Source organism: Eulemur rufifrons, chromosome 8 (assembly GCF_041146395.1).
Source record: "Eulemur rufifrons isolate Redbay chromosome 8, OSU_ERuf_1, whole genome shotgun sequence".
NCBI lineage: Eukaryota > Metazoa > Chordata > Mammalia > Primates > Lemuridae > Eulemur > Eulemur rufifrons.
In genome coordinates this window covers 73,003,723-73,023,862 of record NC_090990.1, presented here as the reverse complement: position 1 = coordinate 73,023,862, position 20,140 = coordinate 73,003,723, and the positions used below count along the sequence as shown (strand labels likewise).

The 20,140-nt window shown below is 45.2% G+C and overlaps 1 protein-coding gene across 1 annotated transcript; it reads left to right on the top strand.

Moving 5' to 3' along the window:
* Window positions 1–1,319: 1,319 nt before the first annotated feature.
* On the top strand, window positions 1,320–8,573 carry GFI1 (growth factor independent 1 transcriptional repressor). The gene is made up of 6 exons (XM_069478212.1): window positions 1,320–1,434; window positions 1,759–1,941; window positions 3,736–4,223; window positions 4,345–4,482; window positions 5,573–5,738; window positions 8,347–8,573. The coding sequence occupies exons 1-6, from the start codon at window positions 1,320–1,322 to the stop codon at window positions 8,523–8,525; spliced, it is 1,269 nt and encodes a 422-aa protein (XP_069334313.1). The 3' UTR covers window positions 8,526–8,573.
* The last annotated feature ends 11,567 nt before the right edge of the window (window positions 8,574–20,140 follow it).

Below are 20,140 nucleotides of genomic sequence, written 5' to 3'. Positions count from 1 at the left end.
AGTGAACTCAGACCGCATAGCCTTCGCCCCCAGAGGAAGGCAGATTCGTTTACCCCAGACCTCTTCGGCCACGGGGTCCCGCCCCCGGAGCCGGCCGGGAGCTGAGCTGGAGGCGCAGCCCCTCCTCCCTGTCAGGCTCAGATTTCGACCCAGGATTAGGTGAACTGATTGGGGTTAATGAGAGCGACGCAGCGGACAGCTAGCTCCCCCGGGGCTCGCGCCCGAACCCCGGCTTTCTGGCTACTGCCAGTGCAGCCTCAGCCCTCTGGAGTCTTATTTGTCCTCTAAACTGTCGCTGCACCTCGGACTTGGGACACCGCGCATTTCCCAGTCAGCTTGCGCGGATCGGGCTCCACTTCCCTGGGACAAGATTTTTGGTGACAGAACGGAAAATGCCTTTTCCCGGGACCTGGTTTCCAGGGTTACGTCCTATCGTCTGGGGTGTCTCGACGCGGCTCCGGCCTGTGCCCGCCACACTCGCGGCTCCGGAGCCAACTGTTTCCCCACGTGGGGCATGAGTGAGGGGCGAGTGGGATCACCGGATGCGAGTTTCTCCTGGGGCGGGGGTTGATCCTCGGCCACTCCCCTCACCTTCCTGTCCCTCTGCGCTCCCGCCTCCCTTCTCAGGCCTCTGCTGCCCCGGTCCCTCCGCTGCTGTCCCCCCAACCCCGCCCTTCAGTCCTGTCTAGTGCGCGCCGCCCCTGCCCCCCTTTCTCTCCAGGCTGTAGCGGGGCTTCTGAAGGTCTTGGCTCTTGCCCCTTCCGGGTCCTCGACCACTGACGCATCCCCGGCCCCTAAACTGATACGCGCGTCTCCACCCTCCCTTCCCGGCTGTAAAGCAGAGCCAAGCAGGTCGAGTTGGGGTAACCGATCCGCTGGGGACTACCACTCTCCGGAGAGTTTGATTGCGGGAACTGGCTTTGCTAGGGAAGGGGAGGGGCTGGGGGGCGTGGGCAGGGCAGAGGAAAGGGGCCTGAGCCAGGGCCCCAGGACAGTTTTTGCCGCTGAACTGTGGCAGTGGCGGCGGCGGCGGCGGCAGCGGGCTCGCGCCACCTGTCCGAGTGCCACCTGGTGAGCGCGGCGCAGCGGGGCCAAGCCCCTCCTCCGGCGGCCCTTCTTTACTCCTCTCTGGCCCACGCTCTCCCTCCGCCTGGGTGCCCAGTCCCCTGCCCGGGAGGGTGCTGACTTGCGTTTGCACCCGGTTTTCTTCCCCTCTCAGGTCTCTGCCGGGCTGGAGCTGAGCAAGAGCTCGGAGTGACCGTGGGCTGACGGCTGCTCCAGGGACCCTTGGAGCGGAGTGGGGAGAGCGCCAAGCCACCATGCCGCGCTCGTTCCTCGTCAAGAGCAAGAAGGCTCACAGCTACCACCAGCCGCGCTCCCCAGGACCAGACTATTCTCTCCGTTTCGAGAATGTACCGACGCCCAGCCGAGCAGGTGCGAGGCGATCGCGGGCCAGGCGGGGCTACCCTCAGGGACGCTTACTCTGCACCCTGCCTGCCACACCATTCTCTGGGAACTGGGAGGGCGGCCCCAACGCCCCCTTTGCTGCCGTTTTTGTTTCCTCTGGTCCTGGTTCTTCCTGGGCTTGTCGCCTAGGTGCTACCGCCTCTCTGCACCTGCCCTCGGATCCGGGAAAGTTCCCGGCCGGGTCTAGGAGGAGAGGGGACGCTTGGGTTTCACGGTCTGGGGGGCGCCGCTCCAGAACCATCAGGCTCAGCAGGGCCCAGCCTGAACCCCTCTCCTGCCTCCTCTCCGCAGACAGCACTTCGAGTGCAGGCGGGGCTAAAGCGGAGGCCCGGGACCGTTTGTCCCCTGAGTCGCAGCTGACCGAGGGCCCCGACAGAGCCTCCGGGTCCCCAGATAGCTGCGAGGGCAGCGTCTGCGATCAGAGCTCGGAGTTTGAGGACTTCTGGAGGCCTCCGTCGCCCTCCGTGTCTCCAGGTAGGGGCCCGTTGGGAGCTCCTAGGGCGGGGACCGCAGGGACCCCGCGGTGAGGAGGGAATCCGCATGACCTTCGGTGTAGAAATGCTAAATGGGTGACGGAGAGTCTTTCCGGGAGCAGGGAGCTTGTTCGTGGGGGAAGGAGCCCAGTGGGGAGGCATCCGGCCTCTCTGGGACCCCGACAACTTGCACGCCGGATCCATTGCCTTCATCCAAGGCGGTGAGACCCTGGCTGCTTGCCCCTTAAACATGCGTTTGCGCAGAGCTGGCCGGTGAGAGAAAACACGCCAGCGGTCTCGACTGGCAGCAATGTCGACATTTCATTTTCTGACCAGAGCTGATTGTTTAGAAAGTGCTAGGATCCCAGATTCTAGACCTCCAAGCCTCAACCAAACGGAGGCCTGGGCATTCTGGGAGGGGTAGGCAGGGGTAGGCGCCTGGCGGAAGCGGTCCGGGACGAAAATCTCAGCCTGCTGCTTGGTCTTCGCAGGCGCGGATTGGGGGCCTGTTTCATTTTTCGTTTTGCCAGGTTCACGCAGCCTTGGGTTTCATTCTAGAGAGCAAACCAGTTTCGGGCAAACCGAGTGCCTGCACGTTGGGGGGGCGGGGGGCGCGGGGGGCGTCTCGGGTCCTGGCCGGGGGAACGAATAAGCAGACCAGACGGATTCTGCCAAGGGCCGGTTATATCCGGATTATATTTACCAGTTTTAAAAGATACCACCACCACCACTACCCATTCCACACTCAGTGAGTTGATTTGGGTAAACCCATAGCTCCAGCGAGTGCGTCTGGGAGCCCGCGGCAGGAGGGTTCTTCCTGGCTGTGCACTAAATGGCCCGGCAAGGAATGGGTGCCGCTGGAACGCCTCCGACTGAAACTCGGGTACAGCCTCTCAATGAAGCGGCAAGCCTGGACTGGAGAGAGAGAGAGAGAGAGAGTTTGTGTCAGATTCGTTTGGTATCTAGTTTTAGCAAAATTCACGTGGGTGGACGTGCAGCAGGCCGAGGATTCAGAAAGCTGTTCCCCTTGCAGGTGGTGGCCAAACCTTATGAATAATTATAAAATTATTCTCTGAGAAATTGGGAAATTCTAATTTTTCCCTCTATCAAACAATAACAGGAATGGGAATGGGGAGCATTTGGTGGGCAGTTCAAGCCCAAAGCTCCTTTCCCGCTGGCCCTTTGCTACCTGCTCTGGACACTTAACTTTGGGGAAACTTCCGGTTTTTTCAGCTGCATACGTTTCAGGTAGTCCGGGGCCGCATTTTATTGACTCTCTCCCTCCTTCCTCATGGATCCCGGGAAGAAAAAGGATTAGGAACACATTGGGGCTGGGAGAGTGCCGGCGCTGGTGGCTGGACCTCCGCCCAGGAGCGCTGTCCAGGGCCGGAACAGTCACCGCCTTCTCCTCCAGTATAGCTCAATTCCGAGCATTTACTAACGCATCTTTCCCTATGGGACCTCTAGGTGCTAGGGTTCAGCCAGAAAATATCCTCGTAACGCCCAGCGCTGCCGCTATCGCTATCCTCGCACAGATTTTACCTCTCTCCTCACTCGAGGTCATTTACGTTGTCTGCTGCCCCGTCGCCTCCAGCGCCCCAGAGGCCCCAGGGCCCTAGGGCCCTGGCCGTGTTTTACCCTGGGGCGTGCCCAGCAGCTATTGCAGCCCCTGGCCGTGTTCTGCTCAAGTTCTGTGTGCCCCGCAGTCGGCAAACACGCCAAGCCTGCAGGCGCCGCCGGCGGCCTCCGCCCCGCCGTCTAAAGCCTGACCGGACGCCCTCTTGTGCCTCCACAGCCTCGGAGAAGTCGATGTGCCAGTCGCTGGACGAAGCCCAGCCCTTCCCCCTGCCTTTCAAGCCGTACTCGTGGAGCGGCCTGGCGGGTTCTGACCTGCGGCACCTGGTGCAGAGCTATCGGCCGTGCGCGGCCCTGGAGCGTGGTGCGGGCCTGGGCCTCTTCTGCGAACGCACCCCGGAGCCGGGCCACCCGGCCGCGCTGTACGGCCCAGAGAGGGCTGCGGGCGGCGCGGGGGCTGGGGCGCCAGGGAGCTGTCGCGCAGGGGGCGGCGCCGCTAGCAGCGCGGGCTTGGGGCTCTACGGCGACTTCGGGCCCCCGGCGGCCGGCCTGTATGAGCGGTCGACAGCAGCGGCGGGCGGGCTGTACTCAGAGCGTGGCCACGGGCTGCACCCGGACAAGGGCGCTGGCGTCAAGGTGGAGTCCGAACTGTTGTGCACCCGCCTGCTGCTGGGCGGCGGCTCCTACAAGTGCATCAAGTGCAGCAAGGTAAGGCTCTCGCACTCGCGGCCTCGCTGGCCACGCGCCCGCGTCCCCGGCCCGCACCCCTCCAGCTCCCGCGTCCCGCGCCGGCTCTCAGCGGCCTTCTCCCCGGCCCCACTCACCTCAGGTGTTCTCCACTCCGCACGGGCTCGAGGTGCACGTGCGCAGGTCCCACAGCGGTACCAGACCCTTTGCCTGCGAGATGTGCGGCAAGACCTTCGGGCACGCGGTGAGCCTGGAGCAGCACAAAGCCGTGCACTCGCAGGTAAGCGCGGGGCTCACGGCTCGAGCGACTGTGCTTAGGTTTTTGCACTCGGGGATCTTCTCCGCGCAGCACCAGCAGCTCTCCGCCTGGCTGTTTTCTGCCAACTGCTTCCAGTCTTCTTCCCCAATCCCTCCACAGTGTCCCCTTGCCCTGGTGTAGGTATGTAGGGAAAGTAGGTGGTGGCCGGCTCAGGACTTGAGGGCAGCCTAGATTTTGGTGTCTTATCATTGTGAGCCTGGAAAGTATGATTTCAATCATGACTTTGAGTTTGAGGAAGGTTTGCACGGACTCGTGCTGCTGACATATCAGATTTATCAGCTGCTGCTTTCCGTGGCTTCTTTTCACCAAATGGTTGTCTCTCCGCTGCAAATACAGGATCTCAGCTCATTTAGAGCACCCAGTAGCATATCTACTCTGCTATTCTTTCATTCATTCATTTGTAAATATCTGTTGCCTAACTTCCAAGTACCAAGTACTTGAGAATCCTGTATCACACAAGGTCCTTGACAGGATGCCTGCGTGAAGATTACAGTTTAGCTGAGAGACAGAGGGTAGATACGCAAATCAATACACTAATAAGTAGAATATGAGAATGCTTGCTTACAAAGTCTTATTAACTAAAAATTTTGTGAGTTTTACCTCTAGGAAAGAAAAAAGAATAAACATAATAATAAAAAGAACAAAGTCTTATCAACTAAAAGAGTATCAGTCCATCTCCCCCAACACCAACACTGGCTGGGGGAGGGAGGCATCTCAAGTGACTGAGGCCTAAGTCTCTTGTTGAGGAGGGTGGAGAAGTGTGTGTAAATGGGTGTCAAAAAAGCAGGGTGTGGATATGTTTTTGCCATGGGGTGTGATGGGTTGTGGGTAAAAAGTGTTTTGGTAGAAAAAGTGTTGAAGGGTGGTGGGTGTCAAAGGATAAGGGTGGGGAGTGTGGAGACTGGAAATAAATGGGGGAGGGAGGATGATGGGGCAGGCTATATGGAAGGGGAGTCCTGGCTTTTGGGATTTTAGGGTCAGGTTATAGGTGAGGAAAGAAAGTAGCAGCCTAGGTGACAGCATTAGGAGTGTCGCATCTTTCTCTCTGCAGGAACGGAGCTTTGACTGTAAGATCTGTGGCAAGAGCTTCAAGAGGTCATCCACCCTGTCCACACACCTGCTCATCCACTCGGACACCCGGCCCTACCCCTGTCAGTACTGTGGCAAGAGGTTTCACCAGAAGTCAGACATGAAGAAACACACCTTCATCCACACGGGTAAGCTGAAGGCTCTTGGCTTGTTGGCTTGTAGGAAACATTCTGAAATCAACGTATTGTAACTCACCTTCCTTGTGATAGTATGGCCCCCATAAGTGGTGGATGAGGCCTTCCAGATGGAGTTAATCACTGCTGTTTCTTAAAGAAAACCAAAGAGGCAAGATTCTTTTAGGTTCATTTACAGACATGATGCTCTCCAGAGTGGCCTTGACTTGGGGCTGTGTCTGAAGACCACTCGGCAGGTCAGCTTGCAGGTTTTCTATCCCTGGGAAGAATATTTTCCTCTACTTTAGCAGCTGCTTCCACTGCTGCCTGCTCTGGGTGAAATATGAAGCTTCAGGGTCCTTCCATTGCTCTCAGTGTTTACCTAGGGATTGAGGACTTTCTCTAGCGCTCCCACCCAGCCTTTTGCATGAGGGACTCATGAGTGGACTCTCTGATTGCATTTTTAGGAGTCTAAAAGCTTATTCTGATTAAGGAGGAAAAAACAATGACAGATATTACTAAGCTCTCTGCTAAGGAATTTTAAAATGCATAATCTCATTTTATGCTGACATTTTTGAGAGGTAGAGACTACTCCTTACCCTCATTTTAGAGATGGGGAAAGTGAGGCACAGAAGGGCTAGGTAACCTGCCCAGAGTCACGCTGCTAGCAAGTGACAGGTCCAGAGCTCAAATTCAGGTCTGTCTGACTTCACAAATGTCCATGTTCTTGAACATGGTTTATCACATTCTACTTTCAGCATCATGGAGGTTGGTAGATGCAGAAAGCTGCTATTCACTTATTGCCCTTTTCAAAATATCAGCAAGTTTATGCCATAGTAATGATAACTCCTTACCTGTTATAATGCTTTATAATTTTAAAGGGCTTTTACAGCTATCATTTCATTTGATCCTACTGCCACTCCTTAAAGTAGAAGGAACTGTTCTTACCATCCTGAAACTCAAGAGAGATTGAACAATTTACCAAAAGTCAGACTGAGTGAATCATGGAGCCATGGAATGTTCCAGCTTCCAATCCTGGACTCTTTCCCTAACACTTTATGTGCAGATGGGGATTTTAATGCCTGGAGCATTCTCTTTAATAGTCAGCAAGACATTTACATGAGACCCAGAATTTCTGACAATTCCTCACAATATATTCCAAATACCCACCACTGATGTTTATAAATATGTTTAGGCAGTATAGATATTCTCATCAGAAAACCCAGAAAAACATCCTACTTTAATCTTTCCCCCTTACATGAAATTTCCATGTAATTCACTCCTTATAAGTAAAGGTATTCAGGACACTTATCAAAATGTAACTAGGATCTTGACTGAATGAAACAGTAAGCCGTTATCAAAGACTTTCATTATATTAATAGAATTTGTTTCTTAGATTTGTTTGACCCTAAAGGGTTAGGATAAATTTTGATGGGTGATTCCTTATCAAGTAAATCTGAAGCCTGAAAATAGAAACAAGTTCAAGAGGGACAGAGGGTTCCTCAAAAACAAACTTCATCTCTTTTGCATTTTTTCCAAGGCTCAGCCCTGACTATAATGCCATGCCGGGGCTATTTGGAAATTCATGCCATTTACCCAAATGTTAAACAACATGTGAAATGGGGAGAGAGACAAAACCTCTTCACGTTCTGTTATTTATTAATTCGTGGCAAAGAATGGCTGGCATATAAAGAATCCTGTTATTAACCTCAAAAAAAAAAAGTAAAATCAAGACAGAAAAGGATCAGCTACCTCAAGAAATACTTTGTGGCCCAAATGTGGATTTTTAGAATAAGATTTTGAGAAATGTCCATGTTTCAGATACATTCTGCTATCCTTCAAGAGTAAGAAAGAGGCCAGGCATGGTAGCTCACGTCTGAAATCCTAGCACTTTGGAAAGGAAAGGCAGGAGGATCACTTGACAGGAGTTCAAGACCAGCCTGGGCAATAGTGAGACCTCATCTCTACAAAAATTTAAAAACTACCTGGATGTGGTGGCACATGAATGTAGTCCTAGCTATGCTGGAGCCCAAGAGTTGGAGGCTGCAGTGAGCTATGATGATGCCACTGCACTCTACACTGGGCAACAGAGTGAGATCCTGTCTCAAAAAAAAAAAAAAAAAAAAAGAGTAATAAAGAAGACAGGTTCACTGGTCCATACAAATTAACACTCACTTGGAAATTCAGATTTGAAAACTTCCTCTGAATTCGAACAGTCACACGGTTTTAGGACAGCTCCTCCCCTCCCCCTTCTGTTGAACATCTGTTCTGGGTGCTCTCTGCTTCTAAAATCAAAGGAGTCCTCCAGGGGTGGATTCAGCTGGGGTGGGGGGTGGTACCATGGCTTTTGCTCTGTTTCCGTTTAGCAGGAAACGGTTTGAGGCCTTTGGCTGGGAACCCCCACTCAGAAAGTCTCCCTTTCACCTGGTGCACCCATGCCTTCCCAGGACTCGCATTGCAGGCTGGGAGTCAGTTCATGTTGGCAACTCATCACCCTCCAAGTTGCTTGAAGGCCTTAGACTGTGGTGCAGCCAGCTGCTGCCAAGAGCATGTGGTTCACAGTGGGTCCCCTCTAGCTTTATCATAGACTCACACTTCTCCCCTCCCCCATCCATCCCCGCAGGTGAGAAGCCCCACAAGTGCCAGGTGTGTGGCAAGGCATTCAGCCAGAGCTCCAACCTCATCACCCACAGCCGCAAACACACAGGCTTCAAGCCCTTCGGCTGTGACCTTTGTGGGAAGGGCTTCCAGAGGAAGGTGGACCTCCGGAGGCACCGGGAGACACAGCACGGGCTCAAGTGAGCACCTGGCTGGCTGTGAGCAGCAGCTACACAACACTACAGAGAGCATCCTCCCAGCTTGCCGCCACCCCCTTCCAACTTCTCAGACCCCCCAGGTCCAGTCTGCAGATCCCACCAGGGTGCTCCTTTGCCTGACTTCTTGGAGCTGCCAGAGGGGATGAGGTCACTTTTCAAAGTTCAGCCCAGAGTGGGAACAAAGGACTTACTGGGCTTTGGACACAAATAAGCTCCTCCACACCTGAATATGCAAAGTCAAGTGGGAATCAGATGAAGTCTTGGGCGCCATAGTCCTTCACATTCCCAACCCTGCTCCACCAACAGGAAGGTCCTTCGGGTTTCTTCCCTCCGCCTGGTCTACCCCAGACACTTGTGTGGAAGATGAGGGATCACCATTTACAAGGGGGACACATGCTAATGTTTTTACGTAGAGAGAAGAATGAGTGTTGTTTTTATTTCTTTCCTTCTGGGGAATTGGTTGACCCCTTTCTTTTGGGTACTGCCTGTAAATCTTGGAGGAATCATTTCTCCTCCTCGAAGACTGTTTCAGAAACTGATTTGGGGAAGGAATTGAATACTTTTGAAATCACAAGATGCACTGTCAAGCCTGTCCCAAGAAGGAGCAGAAGAAAAGTGGACTTGGTGATGAGAGAGCATTAGAGGGCTGCCCTACAGGAGGTAAAAGCCCAGAGCATTGGCTGTGGGTCACCAAGGTACCAGGCACCAAGCTAGGTACTGGGGAGCAGAGATTAAAGTCACAACCCCTGCCCCTCAAAAGCTAACGGTTGCACCTCCAACTGGCTATATCTGTTCTTTCCCTCAGAGGGAATTCTGAGAAGACAACACAGGGTCTTGAGCTTTCCCTTTGACTCTTTTGGATTTTATCAAATGTAAACGAAAAGTAGCTGATCAGTGACTTCAAAGATTTATCTGTATGTCCAGTTTTTTATTGTTAAGCTGATATTTTTAAGATGTCTGAGTTAGCAGGCATGTGGGTGAAGGCTCTGTCTTCAACTCTGACCCTCCATGTGAACCACAGAGGGAAAAAAGTGGTATTTTTACTCTGATGAGGTTTGTAAATGTTTTTAGATCTTCTGGAGTGCATTATGTTTGTTAATACATATTTATTAGAGTGACGTTTTAAGTTAATAAAGTATTAAGACTATTACAGATTGCTTTCATTTAGGCAGCGAACTTGAGAAAGACCTTTGTTTTAGTCTGTGGGGGAAGCTGGCGCTGAAGGAAACTGCAGTGGAAATAGGAGTGAAGCAGACAAGCCAACATCCAGAACAGTAAACCCGATTGCTCTGGTTTCCATATGCTTTATTCTTTTCTTCCACGCCTCAGAGATACTTCATTCTTAACAGGAAAACTATTATAGAAGGGGTACGAAACTAAGCTCCTGCTTGTAAAGTCCCCGATGGTCCCACAGGTACATAAGCTCTTTCCTCTGGGAATTTCAAAGTGCTTTTGGTTTTGTTTTGTTTTTTGTTTTTTAAATAGGTCAGACGCTCCCAAATGAATTAAGAAATCACTGGCCTTAGGTCCAGATATTTGAGTCTTAGTCACGGCCCTATCACCAACACATTGTGTGTTGGGCAAATCTTTTGACTTCCCTGATACTGGTTTCCTTGACCATAAAATGTGCATATGGTTCTGCCATCCCAATCCAACCCTGACTACTTTGATTCTGTATAGAACGGAGAGGAGAAAACACATGAGACTGGATAGTTTGCCTCACCTACGGCAAGTCACAAATCTGAAGATGCATGAGGATCAGTAAAATTGGGATCTGGGTTATTTCTGGCTTGTCCCATCTGTGGGAATTTTTTACATTCTTCAAGAGAATGAAACCAGAATAAGGTCATGGCCTGAATCCCTACCACCAGGGTTCTTAGCACCTCCCAGCCAGGCATTCAGAGTATGCTTGGCCCATGGTGACCACCAGCAGATTGCCGATTTCCATTCAAATCAATTTCAGACACAGTGATTGAGCACCCAGTATGTGCGTGACACTGTTCTAGGAGGCAGGGGATGGGGTACAGCAGTGAGGACAATGTCCTGTGAAGCTTTATTTATTTGGTCACTGCTGAATCTTCAGGTCCCAGAACAGTGTTTGGCACACACTAGGAGATCAAGTATTTGCTGAGATGGCAAGTGAGTAATCAGAGAAAATACTTCATCCTATGGGCTGGCTCTGCTCTTTATAGCACAAAGGGAAGAGAAATTACTTGAGCACCTAGGAAACAAATGGAACATACAGGGCTTTCTCTCTGGGTTGGTGGGAAAGGTAGGCTTGGGCACTGCCTTTTTCTAGTCTCTTCAAATCTCAGTCCTTGGCTGTCTTCACTTGATTTCCAACACCATGTCTTTCCATGTCAGTTTACTCTCATTCAAAATTTAAATTTGTTTTCTCTGTAATACAGTTTAATAAGATTGTTTTTCAGAACTGATAGGTGATGAATAGTTGCAGCATCCAGAAACCACTTCCTAGAGTCCCGGGAGACAAACCTCCCAAGGAATAAAGACGGCAAAATGCCCTTCCCACAAAAGTCACCTTGCATACTGGTTGGTTATTTCCAACCTGATTTGAAATAAGGAAGTTGCACTGAGGGGTAAGTAGAACTGATTGAAATCTAGGTGTTTGTCCTATCCTGCGCTTCCCTTAGGACGTTAGGAACATTGGTCTGTTTTCATTATCCCTGTTTATGCTATAAATGAAGAGTTGTAATTTTGATGTTAACTGTATGCCTTTTTTTGGAAAAAATTTATCTTGATATTCCCAGTTCAGAATCAAAACAAATTACTGCGCCTGTTGCTGTGTGAAATTTGAAGATCACAAATATCTCTCTTAATGTTATTACTTGACTCCATTAAAAATAGATTGTGAATATTCCATGTCACATTATTCATGAGGCAGGCTCTATGCCTTTTGTCTGCTGGAGTAATAGTAGAAAGGGTAACAAGAGACACTAGAGCACACCTTTGTTTCTTTCAATAAATTTTTAATAACACCTCCAGCTAGCCAGTTGGTGAAGCTCAGCTCTTGCATAAAAGTGGAAAAGCACAGCTATCTCTGAGAAGACCAACTCTTTCAGCAGCTAATTTGAGTTTGCGTTCATCTACACCAGACACGATTAAATTACCTATCAAGTGTGCTGAGCTATCAGGATTCAGGCCATGTAAAAGGTGAATTTCATCTGATTGATTTGAGACACGAATGGAACAAATGAGTTTTAAAAGCCCCGCCTTAATTAAAGGGATAGCAAAGTATCACTCCTTGGCGACTTCTTGACTGCCATTGCCCTTGAAAACTGGATGGCAATAGTGATCTGACCCAAGTCATTTTGTTGTGTGCCTGTTTGTTTAACCTGATCATTTAACAGAAAAAATGAATTCAGAGGAAGACCTAAAAAGACTTCACTGCTTTTTACTATGCATTTCTAGAGCACTATGTTTAAATCTGTGCTGCTATATTATTTTTGCAGTAAAAATTCTTCAGGAAGTATATAATACATTTATTTTAACAACATTTTTCACTGTCAGATTTAAAAAATAAAAATATTTAAAGAAATTTCACCCCAAAATATTCTAGCTTAAAAGGGTGTGTTCATTTTTTAGTGTTCCTTTCTGATCTATATCCATGTGTGCCTATTTATATTTTATATTTTTTACCCTGTAATCAGGGTACTTATAATTTATGTCTAGATAACACTTTTGCTTATTTATTTATTTATAATTTGGACACCTACTTAAATATTTCACAATGAGAACTTTGACAATATTTATGATTAAATTTTATTGAAATCTTAGTATTTAATTAGGTGTTTTATCAATCATTAAGAAAGAATCTTTTCTGAAGTTTAATATTATTCACTTTTTAAATAAAACCCTTTAAACATACTGGAAGTTACAGAGAATAATATAATAAACATTAATGTACCCACCATTCTGCCATATTTACTTCAGATATTATTTTTGAAATAAAATATTACAGATATGATTGAATATCTTCTGGAATACATTCCTTCCTAAACTTGTTCCCTTTCCTTGTTCCTCAGAGGCATCCACTGTACTAAAATTGGTATATGTCATTGCCATGAATATGTTTATGCCTTTAATTTATACATATTCCCATAAATAATGTATAATACTGTTTAGTGTGTTTTACCCTTTATGTAAACAGTATTATAGTTTATGTATACTTCTGCACCTTCCTCTTTTTTTGCTCAACACTTTGTTTTTGAGATTTATCCATGTTGATATATGCAGTTTAGTTCATTTATTTTAACTGCTGCATATAGAATTCCACTGGATGAATGCTTGGTGATTTATTTATCTGTTCTCCTGTTAGTAGAGTTTTGGTCATTTCCAATTTTCCCTATTATAAACAATTCTGAAGTGAGCAACCTTTTACATATCTCCTTGTGAAACAGATTCTTTAGGGTGCATTCCTGGGAATGAAAATGCTGGATATTACCAAACTGCTCTCCAAAACGATTGTTCCAGTTTGGTGTTCCCAATAGTGTAGGAGAATTCCTGTTACTCCTCATCGGGTTAACAACACTTGGTATTGTCAAACTTTAAAATGTTTATCAATCAGATGAATGTGAGATGTCATTGTAATTTGCATTTCCTGATTCCTAGTGGGGCCAAATATCTTTTCATAAGTTTATTGACCTGACAGATTTCCTTTCCTATGAAATGCCTGGTCATGTACTTTGTCCATTTTTCCGTTGGGTTGCTTGCTTTTTATCAATTTGTTCTTTAAAGATATTCTAAACACTATTGGGCCAGGCACGGTGGCTCACACCAGTAATCCTAGCCCCCTGGGAGGCCGAGGTGGGTGGATCGCTCGAGGTCAGGAGTTCGAGAGCAGCCTGAGCAAGAGCCAGACCCCGCCTCTACTAAAAATAGAAAGAAATTATCTGGCCAACTAAAAATATATATAGAAAAAATTAGCGGGGCATGGTGGCGCATGCCTGTAGTCCCAGCTACTGCGGAGGCTGAGGCAGTAGGATCGCTTAAGCCCAGGAGTTTGAGGTTGCTGTGAGCTAGGCTGACACCACGGCACTCACTGTAGCCGGGGCAACAAAGCGAGATTCTGTTTACAAAAAAAAAAAAAAAAAAAGATATTCTAAACACTATTTTGTTAGTTCAATGTGTTACACATATATCCCAGTCAATAATTTGTCTTCTTTTCACTTCGAAGAGATTTACTTTTTGTGTTAATGTAGTCGAATATATTGATCTTTTCCTTTATGGTTTATGCTTTTTATATCTTAATTAAGAACTCATTCTCTAACTGGTGGTCATTAGATCATCCCCTATATGCTCTTTTTTTTTTTTTTTCTTTTGAGACAGGGTCTTACTCTGTTGCCCAGGCTGGAGTGCAGTGGCATCATCACAGCTTGCTGCAATCTCAAACTCCTGGGCTCTAGCAATCCTTTTGCCTCAGCCTCTGGAGTAGCTGGGACTACAGGTGTGTGCCACTATGCTTGGCTAATTTTTCCATTTTTTTTAAGAGATGGGGTCTCATTATGTTGCCCAGGCTAGTCTTGACCTCTTTGCCTCAAGGATCCTCCCACCTTGGCCTCCCAAAGTGCTAGGATTACAGGCATGAGCCATTGCACCCAGTCCCTATATGTTCTTCTAAAAGTGTTTAAAATCTTGCTTGTAACATTAGCTTTTTAAACCACCTGTATGAAATAAGATCTAATTTAAATATTTTTCCCACCATTGGTAATGGGTAACCAGTTACCCCAACACTATATATTGCTATTTCCATCCCTTTCCCTCTGATTGTAATAATACCTCTGTCATATGTCAAGTTTCTAGTTCTGTATGGTTCTATTTCTGGGCTTGTTGATCATTTCCACTGGTCATTTTGTCTACCTCTAATCCAAAGCCATAGTGTATTAAATAATTTAAGTTATAATAAACTCAATATAGCTAGCAGGAAAGGCTTCCTCATGACCTGTTTCATCCTCTTCAGGAATATCTTGGCTTCTCTTGGCTCTTCATTCTAAAATGTGAAAAACTGTTGGAATTTTGGTTTGTATTACATTTATTATTTAATTTGGGAAGAATTGAAGTCATTTTGACATTGATTCTTCCCATCCATAAATATGGCATGTTGATAATTTATTTAAGTCTTCTTTTATGTCTTTCAATAACATTTTGTCATTTTCTGCATAGTTTTATTTATTTAGTTTTTGTTCATTATTCTCATAGTTCTTTTTTTTAAACTATATTTTCTAATTGCTGCTGGTGATGGTAACAAAATTAATTTTTTTGATATGTTGATCTTGTATCCTGCCACTTTGCTGAGCTCTCTTTTTAGTTTGTTGCATATTATTTTAGAGTTTCTCTGTAAGATGAGCATAAGATATTCAAGTGATTATAGCTTTGTTTGATTCTTTCCAGCTTATTCTTCTTGCCATACTGCACTGGCCACGGATATAATGAATAGGGGTTGAGTAATAGGCATCTTTGTCTTATTCCTAACTTCCAGGGAATTGTTTTTAATTTTTCACAACTTAGTGTGATGTTTTTGGTAGATAAGTTTATAAAGAATCATGTTAAGAATTTCTATTTGGTAAGAGTTTCCGTTTGTGTATGTGTGTTTTTAATCAATAGGTATTTAATTTTATTGTATGATTTTTCTACATCTATTGAGAGAATCATAGATTTTTTTTTTATCTTTCATCCTCTAATTTGCCAATATGGCAAATGACATTTACAAATTTTCTAATGCTAAATTATCCTTGCATTGTTGAGGGGAACAAACCCCAATCTGGGGGGAACAAATTCTAACTTAGTTATTAAAAAACCTACATTGCTGATTTGGTTTGCTGACCTTTACTTAGGATTTTTGCATTTATGCTTATTAGTGAAATTGGCTTATAATTTTTCTTTCTTATATTGTCCAAGGTTTAACTTGTCTCAAAATGCATAGGGCAGCATTTCCTCCTTTTTGTTTTCTGAGTCAGTTTGTTAATGACCTGGCACTTTACATTCTTTGAGTGTTTGATAGAACTCATCTGGGTTTTTTTATTGATGAGAGACAGCAAAAGGGAGGATACATTTAAGCTTTAGTGATGATAGGTCTAGTTATGTTTTTTATTTTTTCTTAAATCAGCCCTGAAATAGATTATATATTTCAGGAAGTGTTCTTTTTAAGTATTCAAAGTAATTGTCACAAGCATTTCATAGTATTCTCTGATTTTTAAAAATCTCTATTCTATCTATAATTATGTTCGGGGATTTTTCATTCTAATATTATTTACTTGTGCCTTTATCTTTTTTCTTAATATTGCCAAAGGTCCCTATTTTATTAGTTTTTGCAACATATTTTCATTGTCAGTCATTTCTGCATCTTATCTAACAAAATTTATGTATTATTTAGAGTGCATTTAAAATTTATAAATGTGTTTTTCAGTAGTTAGTGATTTATAATTTAATTACAATTTGATCAGCAAACATGACCTACATAATATTAATTCTCTGATATTTGTAGAGTTTTTTTTGTGAACTTATCTATGGTTTTTACATATAACATGTGCTTGAAAAGAATGTATATTTTCTAATTGCTGAGTATAAATTCTACTTGTGTCTATTAGATTAAGCTTATAATTATATTCAAATTTTCTATATCCTAAATAATTTTTGTCTGCTTAATCAATCACTGAGAGAGATATGTTCAAAATCTCCCATGGTGACTATTAAGTTATAAATATCTCCTTTGAATTCTGTCAGCTCTTTTACTTTTGCCTATTTTGTTATTTAGGTACATACAGTTTTGAACTATTATGTATTCCTGGTGAATTCTTCCTTTTCATTCCTTCTTCATTCAATTGTACTCATTATCTTTAATGATACTTTTTTATGTTAAAGTTTATTTTATCTAATGATAATATAGTTATATTAACTATCTTTTAATTGGTTTTTACATGGTGTTTTTTATATCCTTTTATTTGAAATCTTTTTGTGTTCCTATGCTTTAGGTATGTATCTTTGTAAATAGTATCAATTGAATATTGTTTACCTTTTAAAAATCAGTCAGAGATCAATAATTTCCAATTGAAACTTTTTTTTTCCACTTGTACTTTAATGGATGCAAAGAAACTTTAATTTCTGATACTGTTTGTGTGTATACCTGATCTTTTGATCTCTAAGCAAACTTAATCTAATAGGAATCTTTTTTCTGTTCTCTTATTTCTAATAAGTTGGGGTTTTTTGTTTGTTTGTTTGTTTGTTTTTTTGAGACAGAGTCTCACTCTGTTGCCCAGGCTAGAGTGCCATGGTGTCAGCCCAGCTCACTGCAACCTCAAACTCCTGGGCTCAAGCGATCCTTCTGCCTCAGCCTACCGAGTAGCTGGGACTACAGGCATGCGCCACCATGCCCGGCTAATTTTTTCTGTATATGTTTAGCAGTCCAAATAATTTCTTTCTATTTTTTAGTAGAGACAGGGTCTCACTCTTGCTCAGGCTGTTCTCGAACTCCTGACCTCGAGCGATCCTCCCACCTTGGCCTCTCTGAGTGCAGGATTACAGGCGTGAGCCACCACGCCCAGCCTCTAATAAGCTTTTTTTTTTTTTTTTGAGACAGAGTCTCGCTCTGTTGCCCGGGCTAGAGTGAGTGCCGTGGCATCAGTCTAGCTCACAGCAACCTTAAACTCCTGGGCTTAAGCGATCCTACTGCCTCAGCCTCCCGAGTAGCTGGGACTACAGGCATGCGCCGCCATGCCCGGCTAATTTTTTGTATATATATATTTTAGTTGTCCATATAATTTCTTTCTATTTTTAGTAGAGACGGGGTCTCACTCTTGCTCAGGCTGGTCTCGAACTCCTGACCTCGAGCGATCCACCCGCCTCGGCCTCCCAGAGTGCTAGGATTACAGGCGTGAGCCACCGCGCCCGGCCTTAATAAGCTTTTAATAAAAAAAAAAGTTGTGCGCACGCATGCGCGCGCGCGCGCGCGCGCGCGCGCGCACACACACACACACACACACACACACACACATATATATCTGGGAGGGAAAAATACTCAGTTACTGTGTCCAAAAGAACAAGATACTGCTTGACCCTGCCCATTCATTTTCTGGTATTCGAGGAAGGATCCTAACTTGCAAAGTTTTTTTAAGCTTGAATTTGTTGTAACTGGAGAAGAGAAGCAAAAGCAGGAAGTTAGATTTGCTTCTTATGCTAGTTTTACAAACTTCATTGAGAATTTAAAAATTTTTGGTAAATTAGGAAGTCTAGTTTCAATTCTGTCTTTTAACATGAATTAGACATTTTCCTAGGTTGCCCTTTCTGAGAAGTAGAACTGATTGGCACGCCTCTGTAAAACTTGCTGCAATAGCATTTCTTCATTTGTTCTTAGGTAAGGAAGGTCTGAATGGATGACTCTTAATGAACTTTTGGGAGAGTCCATCCCAAAAATCCTTCCAAAAGGAAGGTTCTTTCCTTTCATTAACTTTTAGGAGACTTGTCTGTATTTCACCTCTTGGACATACCTTACCAGAGATTTCACACAAATTTGACTTCCTCTTTCCCGGTACTGAAACCACTGTTCATGGGACTCTAGTAAACAAGAGTAACAGGTTCTTAACTCGGCTAAGGGAGTCCCACCACAGTATAGTATTTTTGCACGCCATCTTTATGACTTATCTTTGTGTGGTTACGTCATGTGTTTAGGCACTATATAAAATAAAAACTTTTAAATAAAGGTAGAATCAGAGGACCTTTAAAACTCTTTTAATCCAAAGGTTCTCTGATTCTTAAGACCTTCCTTTTCTTCTAAGTTTACAATCTAAACTGATGTGACAATAACAGAAGCGTGTTTAAGGTGTGTCTAATTAAGTCCTTTCACTCAGAAGAGAGTTAATAACAATAAGCTATGGAAAAATAAATGCAGATTATTACACTCTGCCAGCCGTCCAAGGATGGAAGCTGCGTGAATAGCTATTCCAGATGTTAATCTGTCTCTCCATCTGGGGTTCAGAGAGGACAGTAATGAGCAGCTCTGATCAGTAGATCCTTATAAATTTATATCAATGGACTGGAGATCTATGTACATACTATATATCAATTATTCAGTTTTTTAAAATCATACTATAGCAAAGTCATACAACACTAAGACTTTGCTTGATTTTTACTTAATGATTCACAGTTTATTCTGTCTCAAGCCTCAGGTCATCATCAGGTAGATGGAGGCACTAGTCACATCAGACTCCTCTGGCTGACAGACTGCTGGGCACTTGTGCTCTTATCAGGTACGTGAAAGGGTAGGCAGTGGCCTGGGAGACACTTTGTAGTCCAAATGCTAGCACCAAAGTTTTAACTGACTTCAGGGCACCCACAAACATATCCTTTGTGCTTCACTAAGGATCCCCTGGGGTCTACATGGAGGTTTATTTCCAACTGGTCAGTTGATCCAGGACTGGGAGTTTCCAGGTATGGGAAGTGGATCTGTAGTTTCCTAGGGAATCTTCTCTCTATTAGCTTAGAGAAGCAGAATTGTTTAGTTAAAAACAGCATTGACTTTGGGAGTCAGGAGATCTCGCTCATAGTCTCTGCATTAGTCAGGGTTCTCCAGGGAAATTATAAAGAATTGGCTCATGTGATTATAGAGGCTGAAAGATCCCAACATCCACAGTTAGCAGACTAGAGACCCAGGAAAGCCAGTGGTATAGTTCCTGTCCAAGAGCAAGAGAAGACTGATGTTCAGATCAAGCAGAGTCAGACAGGCAAAGTTCCTTCTTACTCAGCCTTTTTGTTTTATTCAGATCTTCAATTGACTGGGTGAGGCCCACCTACATCAGGGAGGGCAATCTACTTTACTCAGTCGACTGATTCAAATGTTAATCTTATCCAGAAACACCGTCACAACATACCAAGAATAATGTTTGACCAACTGTCTGGGCACCCCGTGGCTCAGTCAGGTCGACACACAAAATTACCCATTGTGGTCTCCAAATTGCCGGTACATTTATCAGAGTGAAGAGCAATAGTTGCTGTAACAAATAACTCCAAAATCTCAGGGGCTTACATAGTAATGTTTATTTCTCATACATGTCACAGTTGATTTGAGTGTGTTCAGGTTGCTGCCTTCACAGTTGATTGAGAGATCTCAGCTCCTTCTGTCTTGTGGCGCTGCCATCTCCTAGGGATTTCGTGGAGTTCTCTACTGGATTATCTGCATTTAGCTGGCCGACAAATGAAGACAGAGAGTGTGTAGGGGATCATATGGGACCTTTGTAAAGCCAGGCTGTGCAATGTATAGATCACTTCTGGTCACATTTCATTGATCAGACCCCAACATGAGATCCCAACCCAGCTGTGAAGGAGGCTGGGAAATTTAATCTTCCTTTGTGCCAAGGTAGAGAAAATGGGACTGGTGAGCATCTAACCAGTCTTGGCCAGAGCCCTAACTAGCTTTTAAACTTGGGCTTATCCCCCTTCTGAGTGTGTTTCCTTCTTTGTAAAGTGAGGAGGATGGATCAAATGCTCTCTGAGGGACTTTCCAGCTCTGACCATCTAAGTCCTATGATTCTATCAAAACTCTAGCTGGGCCCTAGAAACACCCAGCTTGGAGATAGTCTCTCCCAGCCCAAG

Excerpts from the sequence above, each read along its gene's own strand:
- GFI1 (XM_069478212.1), top strand. The coding sequence starts at position 1,320 with ATGCCGCGCTCGTTCCTCGTCAAGAGCAAGAAGGCTCACAGCTACCAC. Across the intron at positions 1,942-3,735 it reads GTCGCCCTCCGTGTCTCCAG|CCTCGGAGAAGTCGATGTGC; the intron begins GTAGGGGCCCGT and ends GTGCCTCCACAG. Across the intron at positions 4,483-5,572 it reads ACAAAGCCGTGCACTCGCAG|GAACGGAGCTTTGACTGTAA; the intron begins GTAAGCGCGGGG and ends TTCTCTCTGCAG.